At 45.4% G+C, this 12,609-nt stretch overlaps 2 protein-coding genes across 2 annotated transcripts; both read right to left on the reverse strand.

Annotated features, from left to right (window-relative positions):
- Window positions 1–865: 865 nt before the first annotated feature.
- Window positions 866–11,347, reverse strand: FASN2 (Fatty acid synthase 2). The gene is made up of 7 exons (XM_018003239.2): window positions 11,086–11,347; window positions 9,329–9,556; window positions 7,793–9,258; window positions 1,945–7,194; window positions 1,792–1,887; window positions 1,126–1,272; window positions 866–1,062 (listed from the first exon to the last, which is right to left on the reverse strand). Exons 2-7 carry the CDS (start codon window positions 9,513–9,515, stop codon window positions 949–951), a joined length of 7,260 nt encoding a protein of 2,419 aa, XP_017858728.1. The 5' UTR covers window positions 9,516–9,556; window positions 11,086–11,347; the 3' UTR covers window positions 866–948.
- A 304-nt stretch (window positions 11,348–11,651) lies between these two features.
- LOC108609869 (uncharacterized) lies at window positions 11,652–12,472 on the reverse strand. The gene is made up of 3 exons (XM_018001643.2): window positions 12,293–12,472; window positions 11,948–12,210; window positions 11,652–11,887 (listed from the first exon to the last, which is right to left on the reverse strand). The coding sequence occupies exons 1-3, from the start codon at window positions 12,357–12,359 to the stop codon at window positions 11,723–11,725; spliced, it is 495 nt and encodes a 164-aa protein (XP_017857132.1). The 5' UTR covers window positions 12,360–12,472; the 3' UTR covers window positions 11,652–11,722.
- Window positions 12,473–12,609: the final 137 nt, after the last annotated feature.

Raw genomic sequence — 12,609 nt, forward strand, 5'->3', positions numbered from 1 at the left:
CAGGTGAGCGGTGGCTTTTATACGACTACAGCGTCTGGTGTCGATGCCGCAAAAGCTTGTCTTAGTGCTGTGAGAGCAAGAGAGCTAGCAGCAGCAACAAGCAAGATAAGCACTGAAAGCTCTTTGCTCTCTGTTAACCTTTCAGTCTGTTATGCTATTGAGCTGTTGTTGCTGCAAACTTAACAGCGACTGCGAGCCCTACATAACAGCTGATGCGATGTTATGTTTTGAAATTTATTTATGTTTGTTCGTATATACATAAGTGTGTATTAGACCCGTTAATGTGCGACAGTTTCAAATCGGCTGACATCAAAATCGCACCACTTTTTGTTTTAAAATTTTGAGTAAATGCACTAATATATAAACATACATACAGACAGACATAATCATATGTGGATATTTGTTTCTGTTAACAGAATAACACATTATTATTGTATATGTTGCATGTATGTATGTGCTATATAGATAGGTGAACTGATAAAATATTTTGTACGGCTCGTTCACCAAGTGAGAGGAGTATATTAGTTTTGTTTGACTTTTCTAGCAAATTAAATTAAGCATTATTTTCTACCGTTGTATATTTTATAACGCCTATAGAGGGCGTGGCATATCTGCCTTATGAATTTAAAAATTTAATTTTGAGTCGTGAACTAGTGTTGTGCAGTCGGTAACGCCCGACTTTAAAATTTTTACTGATTGTTCATAATACATATATTACTTATATGGACGCATGTTTGTATTTATGTATGTATTATATAGTGTGATCCTATTCCTTATCAGTACGAAGCTTTTTTTTGTTAAAAATTTCATTAGGTCGCACAAAGTCAGACGGAAAATTGATTCATCAAAAGTAAATAAACAAAACTTGAGTTTAATACAAAAAATTTGCCTATTATGTATTTGCATATATTATAAAGTAAAATTATTATTAACATATAAAGCATGGAACTATTGTGTTTCCTTGCATAAAACCTTTTCGATAATTTGCAACGTTTGCGCCTCCTTGAGGAAGGTTCGATGGGTTCCTGCCACAACATGCATATCGATTTGAGCGCTGCAAATCTATAAATCACATGACGATTAAGTATTTTTCAATATTGAATGCATTCAAGATCATTTGATTACCTCCTTGAGACCGTAGTCATCTTGAGACATAATTGCATTATGTTCCGCCGATTTAATCAGCACCACATCGCTGTTCAGCTGCTTTGCGCCCTTGTAGCTCTCGGATAGAAGAAGCTTTTGCTTAAACATGCAGGCCGCTTTCTTGATCTGAGAATGCAGATATTTAAAATTAATAAATTAACTTATTTTATATTTAAAACGAAATTATATTATTTATGCTTTAACGACTACTTTTGAATTTCTTATTCTGAATTATTGATTTATTACGGCTTAGCGTCAGCAGAACCTAATCTTTGACGATTTTAATTGATATTAAAAACATTGTAAGAATTCTCTAAAGTCTAATGTTTGTGTCTATTTTAAATGTCTACCCTGATCTTTGAATGAATAAAAAATTTTAATTCAAACCAAAAATTTTGGGTTGAATGGTGGAAGTCAAGTTTTGCTTGAGATTCTACGTGGACGAATCTCATGGAAGTTATAAGGATGTACACTAATCCTTATATATTTAAAAAATTAAATTTTATACAAAAATGTTGGGTTGAGTAGAATAAATGTATAAATGAAGGGTGTTTTAAGTATCTACTATGATCTTTCCATAGTTTGAAAAAGGACAGTTAATATTTCTTATAAATATAGTATTTCTGTATTAATCTTATGACTTACCACGTCCTTTGTCTGTTGAGTATGCGGCGATAAAGTTTCTGCAAGCTTGTCCAATTTGAGGGTCCATGTTTCGACACCTTCCAGAACCTGCAGCAACTGTAGACGGACTCGAGTTTTAGAATGATATATATAATAGGGCTATTATTGATTTACCTGATTGTAGTCCACATCTGCCAACAGAGCACCAAAGTAAGCCAACGTCATGGACTGCTGGCGGTTCAGATCGTCGGTTTGCTTCTTCGCCTCCTGCACGTAGCCGCTGGCCATTGTGGGAGCACCGTCCAGCATGATGACCTTGACACCAAAGCGCCGTTGCTCGAGGGCAACGCCAATGGCATGGGCGAGAAGGCAACCGAATGAGTAGCCCACAATGTTGTAAGGTCCTCGGGGCTGGAGCTTTTGTATTTGCTGCAAGTAGTAGGCGGCACAGGCCTCAATCGAGTCCAGTGGCACCTGCTCGGTGCACTGCAGGCCGTAGGCTGGGCAGGTGAGTGAGGCGGCCAGTGCTTCGATGGCAATGGTGAATCCTTCGATGGGTGCAAGGAAGAACACAGCTGGCTCATTGCCGGACTTCGTCGCTTTCGATTGCAGCCGCACGAGCACATCCTGTGGTAATACTTCCTTGGCGAATACCTTGCGAGTCTCATCGGTCTGAGAAATGGTCGTCTGCCCCATCTTCTTGGCAACAGAATTTGTCTGCGCCGCTGTAGCTTTGTCGATCCTTGAAGCCGTCGCTTGCGCCTCCCGACTATCAATTTGCTTAAGTGCAGTGAAGGTTAGCTGGCGAATTTCCTGGGCGGACAGAACCAGATCGTAGTTCCTTTCCAGAGTCTGCTTGATCTCGGTGCTCATAAGCGAGTCCATGCCCAGATCAAAGAGTGTTGTCTTATCCGGAATGGAGTTGACATCCCGCAGACCCATTATGTTTGCTATGGTTGCTATGAGGCTCTGGCGATTCGATTGCTCCGTCTTGCGCTTCTCAGCCAGCACCATGGATGCCAGCACTGGGTGTGGCTGCTGCATGAATGCATCCAAGGTCTGCAGGCAGCTGCTCATGCGCTGCGGGAGAGTTCCGCCCACCACGGTGTCATTGTTGCCCATGTGCTCAATGATCAGGCCGGTGTCGCCAATGGCGCCCCATTGGATGGCAATGCCGGGATAGCCCTCGGCCTGGCGCAGCTCGCAGATGCGTTCCATGGATGAGTTCGCCAGACCATAGTTTGTCTGACCAGGATTGCCGCGTCCCGAGGCCAGGCTTGAAAAGCAAATAAAGTGCTCCAGGGCCGGGCACATGCTGCGCGAGCACTGATCCAGATGCATTGTGGCCAGTACCTTGGGTGCCGTCGCCACCTCAAAGTTCTTCACCGTTTGCTCTTCGAAGAGCCCATCTCTGAGTACTGCGGCCAGATTGAATATGCCCCCGACCAATGCCAATTTGTTGCTACTCTCTAACAGCTTCGCACAGCCCACCGCCGTGGTGACATCGTTGATGTCGATGATTACGCGTACGCCACGCTCGTGCCAGCGGCGGATCATCAGGGATTGGTAGCCGGTCCTTAGGCCCGAGTGTGAGTTCAGGACAATGTAGCGTGCTCCACGACTCACCAGCCAATTGGTGAGCTCCAAACCAAAGCCGCCCAGGCCGCCAACGACAATGTAGCTCTTCTCTGGATGCATGTAGGTGCGGGGTATGGCGTTGGTGAGTCGCTGCTTGGGCAGCATCGATTGCTGCTCCTCGTTACGAATTTTGATGACAACCTTGCCAATGTGCTTGCCCGATGCCATGAACCGAAAAGCCTTTTCGATCTCCTGATCAGTGAAGACAGTCGTGGGTAGAGGCCGAACGGCACCGTTCCGAATGCCCTCAGCAACAAGTGATACCACTTGCTTCTGCATTTCCTCCTCGCCTTCCATGACACTGTCAAGCAGGATGCCATGGAACGAGGTGTTCTTCAAGAACACAGACATGCCCAAGGGGCTGTTGTTGCTCAGATCGAATTTGCCAATCTCCAAGAAGCGGCCATTGAGGGCCAAGCAACGGATTGAAGCTTGAAGCTTCTCCTCGGAGAGGGAATTGAGAACCAACTCAACACCTTCTCCATTCGTTTCATTCATTATCATTTGCTCGAACGAAGTGTCACGGGAATTGCCAATGTTGCGCGCCTGCAGCTTCGGGAAGCGCTTCAGCAGGAATTCGCGTTTCTCCTTGCTGCCCACCGTGGTGAAGACAGTCAGGCCATGATGCAAAGCCACAGAGATGGCGGCCTGGCCCACTCCGCCGGAACCGGCATGGATGAGAATGCGCTCGCCCTTCTTCATTTGTCCGCGCACGACCAGAGCATAGTAAACAGTGGAGTAAACACAGGGAACTGTAGAGGCCTCTTCCATGGTCCAGTTGTCGGGCACATCCCAGAGAAGATTCTTATTGGCCAAGCAGTTCGTGGCCAAAGACTTGGCAGTGACCATCGCCATGATGCGACGACCCCGTGAATCGCGTCCAGCAAACTCTAGACCCAACACGCAGTCCTGGTGCGCCAAGTCGGCGGGTAGGGCATCAACACCTAGTTTACCGGATGCCAGCATGATATCTCGGAAGTTCAGGGGAGCGAAGTATACCGTGCAAGGCTCCCATTTGTCAAGGTCCACATTTGTGCTGCGAGGGCTTTCAATCCACTTCAGTGAGGACAGATCTCCCTTGATCAGAGTGTTGACATAGGCTTGCTCCACAGTTAGTAGCGGCTGATGTGAATTCAGCGGCAGGTGTCTGTAGGTGCCCCAGGCACGATTCCGATACACATTGATGGCCAAGTCCTTGGTAATTTGATCGGCAAAGAAGGGATCCTTCAAAGAGAACTTGGGAGATTCGGGGTCTTGCAGTAAGAACAGGCGAATGCGGTAGCCAATCAGTTCTCTCTTTAGGCAGTTTATAAAGCCCAAAGCTCCAGTGCGTGGATCTCCCTGCGCTACGACATAGACGTTAGTCTGTTCCGATTGTGATTTGCTTAGCGCAGCTTTTAGTTTGGCGATCCATTTGAAGTTGTCGTTCGAGACGCGTACGATTGGCGAGCTGGTGAAGTCCTTTTCGACTACTTTCCTGGCCAGGATCAGCATGCGATCGCTGTCGTAGATCTGCTCCAAAATAGGTAATATTTGTAGTCCTTTGAGCTGGGCCTGCCCGCCGGCCTTGTAAGCACTAACACTTTCCTCCAGCAGAAGAAATCCGCTCTCAGCTTTAATCGTATCGATGCAATTGAGTAGCTGAAGTTCTGCTGATGTCGGGTCGGTGCTGAACAAGTCCACGGCATACAAAAAGTCGCACTGCCGCTCCACAGCAGCCTTGGCCAGATCTGCGACAACGATACGAACTCCGGAAGATTTTAGTAGCTCAGTCAGCGCTGATTCATTGTTGTTGCTGTTGGTGGCTACGGCGATGTCACCTACCAGGATTGGTTCACGTTCAACGAGCTCCAGCAGCTTGACAGCATTTAGGTTCTCTGTGCGACTGCCGGCCACCTCGACGCCCTTGATTTTGATTGCCCCGCCGCTGTTCTCGATGATCAGCTGCATGGCCACGGTTAGGGCCTGGATCTTTGCATTTTGCTGATCGCCGCGCGGATCTATCAGCTGCACATTCGGCACAAAGCAATAGCGCTCCAGACTGGGTGCATTCTGGCTGCCCGAGCGACGTTGGGTCTGCGCCGTCTTTATTTTGTGTACCTCAACCCCGCCGCACTTGACCACGGAGATGTTGCGATGCCAGTAGGCCGGGAGTTTCTGTTGGTGTTGCTTGACTAGCTCCAAGTGTTTGACGGGATCGATGACCACGCGCTCGATGCCAGTTGGGACGTACAGCTCACGCGTGTTGTTGCTGAGTATGCGAAACTGTAGCATGGTGTCGATGAAGCTGATCCAATTGTCCGCCCACTGCAGACGGCCAACGACGCCCGAATTGTCAAGCTCCAGGATGCCCTGGAAGATGCCGCTGTAGTCGTAGCCGCGCAGTCGCATCTCCTTGTAGACATCCTTGGTGTAGAGTTTGGCTAGCCCCGCGCTGCCTGGTAGTGTGGGCAGATTTAGCAGCAAATCCTGCCCATTGGCCACGAGTCGCATCTTGCCCGATGCCACCAGGCTGCTGCCCTCGCAGATCTCGAAGGTGCTGCTGCCCTGGAAGTAGCTCACCGCCAACCTGATCGCTGCGCTCGCCTCCAGGCCAAGAATGGTGGCACGATGAAACACAATATCTTCAAAGACGACGGGCGTACGCTGGTAGTCGCAGCCCTGCTGCTGGGCCAGCATCATCCAGGCCAGTGTTAGGTATCCCGTGGCGGGGTAGAGTATACGGCCATCGATGGTGTGTCCAGCCAGGAAGGCGTGCTCCTCCTTGCTCAGGTCCAGCTCAATGCTCAGCTGGCTCGACTGGCGACCGCCTTGAAACTTGGGATAGCTCCATTTCTGCGTGTGATCCCAGCCTATCAGGGAGCTGAGCATGGGTGTGCCTCGAGAGACGGGATAGCTGATTGCCTTCGACGGGGACATTCTTAGCAATTGGGGCTGACCACCGGCTGCATAGAGCTGACCAATCTGAGCCATCAGGAACTCCGCATTGTTGGCGTGACCCCGTTGCATGAGGCTGACGTAGCTTATCCTCGGTCCGAGCGCACGCAGTATGGAGCGGAAGAGTCCGTGCGGAGCGATTTCCACAATCAGCGCATTCTCGGGTATGTGGCGAATGGCTTCATGGAACAGCACAGGTGAAATCAGATTGTTGATAAAGTATGCAGCCGAGGCCATGCGGCATGCCGGTGTCTCCCAGTCCCGCTCCAGGACGCTGGTGCTCAGCCAACGCTTGGAGCGCAGCTTGGGCTCTGTGATCAGACGTTCCAAATTCTTACGCAGCATTGGCGCAGCATCCGCAATATATTTGCTATGGAAGGCATAGCCACCCGACTCCACAGCTCTCACAAAGATGCCCTCGGCGTTCAGCTTTTGAATGGCTGCGTCCATGGACTCAACGGGTCCCGATACCGTGCAGTTGTCCTCGCTGTTGTGGCACACAGCATAGCAGTCCGATGGCAGATGCTGGCCTATCTCTTCCCAGCTCAGTCCCACGGCTGCCATTTTGCCCTTCGGCAATCCAGGCGTGTCCAAGACGCTCTTGCCACGCCAGTAAGCGGCCAACACCGTCTGCTCGGCTGTCAGGCATCCATCCATATAAGCGGCGCCCAGCTCACCTGCCGAGTGACCTATAATGCCATCTGGCTTTATGTTCAGCGTTCTGAGTAAGTCCGTCAAAGCCACTTGAACCGCAGCGATCGAGACGAAGGAGTACAACATGTTGTCAAAAGTTCGCTCGGTAGAGCGCGTGAGAACCTCTATCAGGTCAAAGTCCATTTGATTGAGTACCTTTTGGGTTGCATACATATTATGAAAGACATATATTAATTACTTATTTATTTCTGATATATCCTATACAAGCGGAACAAACTGTAAGGAATACCTATACCATAAAATATACCATTATTTTGATCTGCCGATAACTCAACTATAACTCAAAGCCGATGTGCTACTAAATTGGGAGCGAAAGCTCAACTCCTTAACGTCTGTTCTTCTGTTCCCCAATCTCGAAGGAAACTATCTCTATCGTCTTTTGTCTTATTTTCGCATCCAATTTCTATATATATTTCTATTCTATTTGTAAATGGCTCGTATTCTACTGTGGGAGTTTAGCGGTTCTTATATTTTGTTTATCCGTAAATATATGTTCAACTCTGTATCATGGGGTTGAGACGCAACGATTATTTATGGAAGCTAGCAATATATGTATATATAATAATAATAATAAATACACTATAAAAAGTAAAGTTCTAATAATGATTTCCTCTAGAGATCAGCGTTAATCTATGTTAACATAAAACACATTCAAAATTCATATGGAAATATTTGTGAATTGTAAAACAATTCCATAAATATTAATAAAACAGATTCATTTCAATTGGCTTACCTCGGCGCAGTGCTGAATGGATTTGTTGAAGACCTCGATTTGCATTAGATCCTTGGCCATGCTGGCCCACTGGCTGCCCATGCCAGCGTAGACAAACCAAATGGGTCGCTGTTCCTCTTCATAGGGCAGCACCTCCTGCTTGACGATGCCGGTCGGGCCTAGCACAGAGAAGCCGCGATAGGGATGCAGTGGAATGGGCTGCGAGTGGATGTCATTGATCAGCGCCAAGAACTCATCGTCGTTCCGGTGCTTCGCAGCTGCCTCCAAGAGCTGCTGCACAGCCTGTTCGGTGCGACCGGAGCAGGTGACGAGCTTCAGCAAAGGATCCTTCGGCTTTGTGCTCAGCTTTTTTTTCTTCTCGTGCGACTTGAGAATTACGTGAGCATTGGCGCCTCCAAAGCCAAACGAATTGAGGCCCACAATGCCGCCCTGCCAGGGCAGATTGCGGTCCGTCACTTTGAGTCGGCCCTCCACCAGGGCTGGTACGGCGGGATTTGGCGTGTGGTAGTGCAAGTTCTTGGGTATAACACCCTCTTCCATCGCAATGATCATCTTGGCCAGTGCACTCACGCCCGAGGCGGGCTCAGCGTGGCCCATGTTGGACTTGACGGAGCCAATTAGCAGGGGACTGGGGCGCGCAGGATGGCAAAAGAAGTTGCTCAGCATGTTGGCCTCTTGATCATCGCCCACGGGCGTACCGCTGCCATGGGCCTCCACATAGACCACCTCGTCGGGACTGAGCCCGATCTCACTGTACGTCTCCTTGAGCAACTGATGCTGCATGCGGCCGTCCGGAAAGGTGACGCCCTGCTCCTTGAAGCCATCCGTATTGGTGCGCACATTCAGAATGGATGCATAGATGCGCTTCGCCTGCTCACTGCGCTGCAGGAATACCACGGCGCAGGTGTCGGCTCGGGCGTATCCATTTGCGGCCGCATCGAACGTCTTGCAGGCGCCATCCTGGCTAACGATGCCCAGACGCAGAAACTGCAAGGCAAAGATGGGCTTCAGTATAAGATTGACGCCGGCCACCAGAGCGTAATCGCAGCGTCCGGCACGCATGTCCGTGTAGGCGTGAGAGAGCGCCACCAGGGAGCTGGAGCAGGCAGTGTCGACAATGAAGCTGGGGCCCTTGAAGTCGAACGTGTAGGAGATGCGGTTCGCGAACATGGCACGGGCACAACCCGTCAGGCAGTAGCCATTGATGCTGCTGGGCTCCATGTTGGGTATCTCGTGCTCCGTCTCGACAAAGGAGAGGCCAATGTAGACGCCGGTGCGAGTGCCGCGCAGCTCTGACGGATTGATGCCCGCGTCAATGATGGCCTCGTGTGTCAGCTCCAGCAGCATTCGCATGCACGGATCCATCAGCTCCGCCTGCTTCTGGTGTACGCTAAAAAATTGGTCATCAAATTTCTCCAAATCCTCATCTCTCATTTTGGCCATCCGCTCTGGTAAGCCAAATATGCCTGCGGATATACACACATACATTTATATCGGACTGCAAATCATATCGGGTTAGTCAGGTATTGCCCCCACCTGCCTCCCAGCGTCGCGGATCGTCAGTAACCATATCAATGCCGTTAAGTAAGTTCTGTTTGAACTCCTCCACATTGCTGCTCTCCGGAAATTTGCCCGACATTCCCGATATGACAATATCGCCCACTCTACTGGCAGCTCCATTGCCTTGCGCGGTCGACTGGTCCACCCTTTTTTTGCTGCCCATTTTGTTTATTTGGTTCAGTGTCGTATTGGTATCGGATTAATCTGTGCATTGCAGAAATATAAATAATAATGCATTTTTAATATTGAATCGAATTTTAATTGAATTGCAGCGAGTAAAAAAATTGTTTGGAAAATTTAGTCATTAAGAGATTTTAAAGTTTTCTTTTGGAATAAAACCCAAATTCATAAAAAAAAGAAATTAAAAATAATAGAAAGCGTAAAATATAGTATAAAATACATCAAATAAACATAATAATATAATTAAGTTTCATGAAGTTTACTTAAAAAAAATATGAATAAGTAAAACAGCTTACTTTTAAATATTCTGAGTTAATTTGCTTCAAAATATAAAAATCTTTTAAGCAATATATAATTTTTTTTTTAAATGAGCAAATTATTAACTTCGCATTCCTTTTAGTAAATAGCTAGATATTCATTAAATTTACAAAAAAAAAAATAAAATAAAAAAAAATTAAAAAAAAAATAAATATAATACCAAAAAACAAAAATAAAAGAAATAGAAATAAATAAATAAAATAAAAAAAATCAATAATCAATAGTCTAAAAATATTAAAAATAGAAAAAAGAATCAATATTAAAAAAAATTGTAATTAGAAAATAAAAAAAACAGTCAACAAAAAAATTTAATAAAAAAAAAAAAATAGAAATAAATAAAATAAAACATTTTTTAATTTACTCTTTGTTTAGAAGAAAATACAAGAAAAAAATTAAATTGTATTTAAAAAGTGTATTTTAAAATATAGCAGCTTGATATTGAGCCATACTATATAATAGATAAAATACTGTGAGAGCTCAAATTAAAATTTGCAATACTAATAGTTCGTATAGGATACGATATTGTAATTTACCGAAGCACATTCAATATCTTGAAATAACTTTTCAAAATCACTTTCGCTTATTTCAATGTTACGAAATGGAATCGAAGGATATCATAGAATTAGACACTTTTAAATCTTTGTATAGATCTACAGGGGTTTCAGAAATAAAATATACAGTTCGTAGTCAGCATATATTTTTGAATCTCTAAATTTGCAAGGATTTTAATTGATTATGTTTTTTTTTTTTTTTTTTAAATTTGTATGAGATAAAAATTGTTAAGTATATTGTTTTTAATTGCTTATTTAGTTAATTCACTCGGTTCAATGTTTTATTTATATTGTAGAAGTTCACACATTGTATCACTCCAAAGCCATACAAGATAAGTAATATGTCTGTAAGTCAGGACAATGTAAATAATAACATAATTAGTTTTGAAAGGGTCATCGCCCCATATGTAAGAATCAAATGGAATTCTTCACTGTAACACATTCGATAGTATGTAAATGGAGTTTCAGGCATTTGATTGGAATGCGCACAGCACGAGCAAATGTCAACGGGAATAACAAATGGAATTTTGAAACACGCCACGTTCTGTGTGGTAACAGGTCAATCAGTGGGCTCCGACCTTTTCTTGTTGCTCTGAATGCACACAAATACACCATCGCACACACATATACATATACACAGGTGTATAATTATATTCTTGTATAGCCCTTTTCACTGTCACTCACTTTATCTTGTAGCTTTTGTTTGACACCGTATATCCCTTGAAGGATCTTGTTTTAGTTGTTTTGAGTTTGCGCTACAGGATATGTTCGTTTATCGAGTTGATATATCCTTTTAGTCTCGGCTTGATATCGTTCCGACTAGATCCGAATGCACACTGAACGCGTCGCGCACTGCAGAGACTCTTTTTAAGCATTCGGTTCTGGGGGGGAGGAACGGAAGAGTTCTAAAGTCGCATACATAATCGCCCATATCCATAGCTAATACTAATTTCGTCTATCCGTTCAAAGCTCTACAAGCTCGACACAAAGAGTGCGATTGAATTGCGACCAAGCGTCGATCACGCCCCACTGAATAATTCATTGTTATGCTAAAAAAACCGTTCAGAAATTCTAACAGAAATTGCGACGCACCGACACCAGGAGAAGCTGGACAGGTGTGCCAGCCCAGCACACCAGCCGTAGTGTGTACCCGTACACCGGCAGCCTATTCGTCTTGTGCTGAAAAACCCGTGCTCGCGCCTATGCTTATGTTGATGCCCATGCCCATGCCCCCTTAATTAGTCCAAGTGTGTGTGACAACGCCAATTTGACCCACTTTAATATAAAAATACCAAAAAAAGAACAAAAACTAATTTAAAACTTAGTAGTTGCCGGGAGCTCTGCAGGCGAGACGATAGAGCTGCTTCTTTGTTAGTTTGCGCTTCTTCTTGCTTTTCGGACGAGCGATTGGCTGTTTGTAGATACATTTTCGTCGCTTTTTAACACTGGTCTTCGGTTTGAGAACACCATTACGCGGGTCCTTCAACTGCGGAAATGTCATTAGACTATCAGTCAGATCTCAGCTCAGGTTTCTGCACGCACTTACTGTCTTGGCTAGACGCTTGACCACATTTCGTTCGTGTCCCTCGGCGAGCGCATGTTCATCGATTCCTTGGCACGATTTACCGTCCTTCTTGGCACGCAAGTTGAAGGGCATGCGAATGCGTTTGTCGCTCAACAGGAGCAGACCTAGATTGGTGCCCAGTTCCACGGAGAACTCCACTGCCCGCTTCAAAGTGCCAAATGGACTGATGACATCGTCCATGACCACGTCCTGTATCTTCTCACACAACGCATCTACTGAGGTGCCTGTGTAAATATGGTATTTGGGGCGATTAATCGGTTTTGGACCACCCATCTATACCGTTACTCTGTTACTGATATAACTCACATAGATCTGGCTGGCGACTTAGCAGATCCAGCACGTACGGCAACAATGATGTGGTATTGATTTCCATTCGAAATTATGTTCTATCTAAAATATTATATAAAAATTCTAAAAATTTACTGCCCTGAGTGTTCCTACCGTGTGTTAAACAATGTTTAGGTTAACTGTAAATGAACACATTCTCAACGTCTACTTCGAGCGTTTGTCAACGTCATTTGTGACAAGTTTCGAAAATGTTCATGTTCTACAATATTTGTTTTCTTGTGTCTATAAGGACATTTTTTATAGTGTTTAGATTTAGTTATGTTTCAAATTTTGTT

Source organism: Drosophila arizonae, chromosome 3, assembly GCF_054131065.1.
Source record: "Drosophila arizonae isolate 15081-1271.41 chromosome 3, UAZ_ARI_1.0, whole genome shotgun sequence".
Taxonomy (NCBI): Eukaryota; Metazoa; Arthropoda; class Insecta; order Diptera; family Drosophilidae; genus Drosophila; species Drosophila arizonae.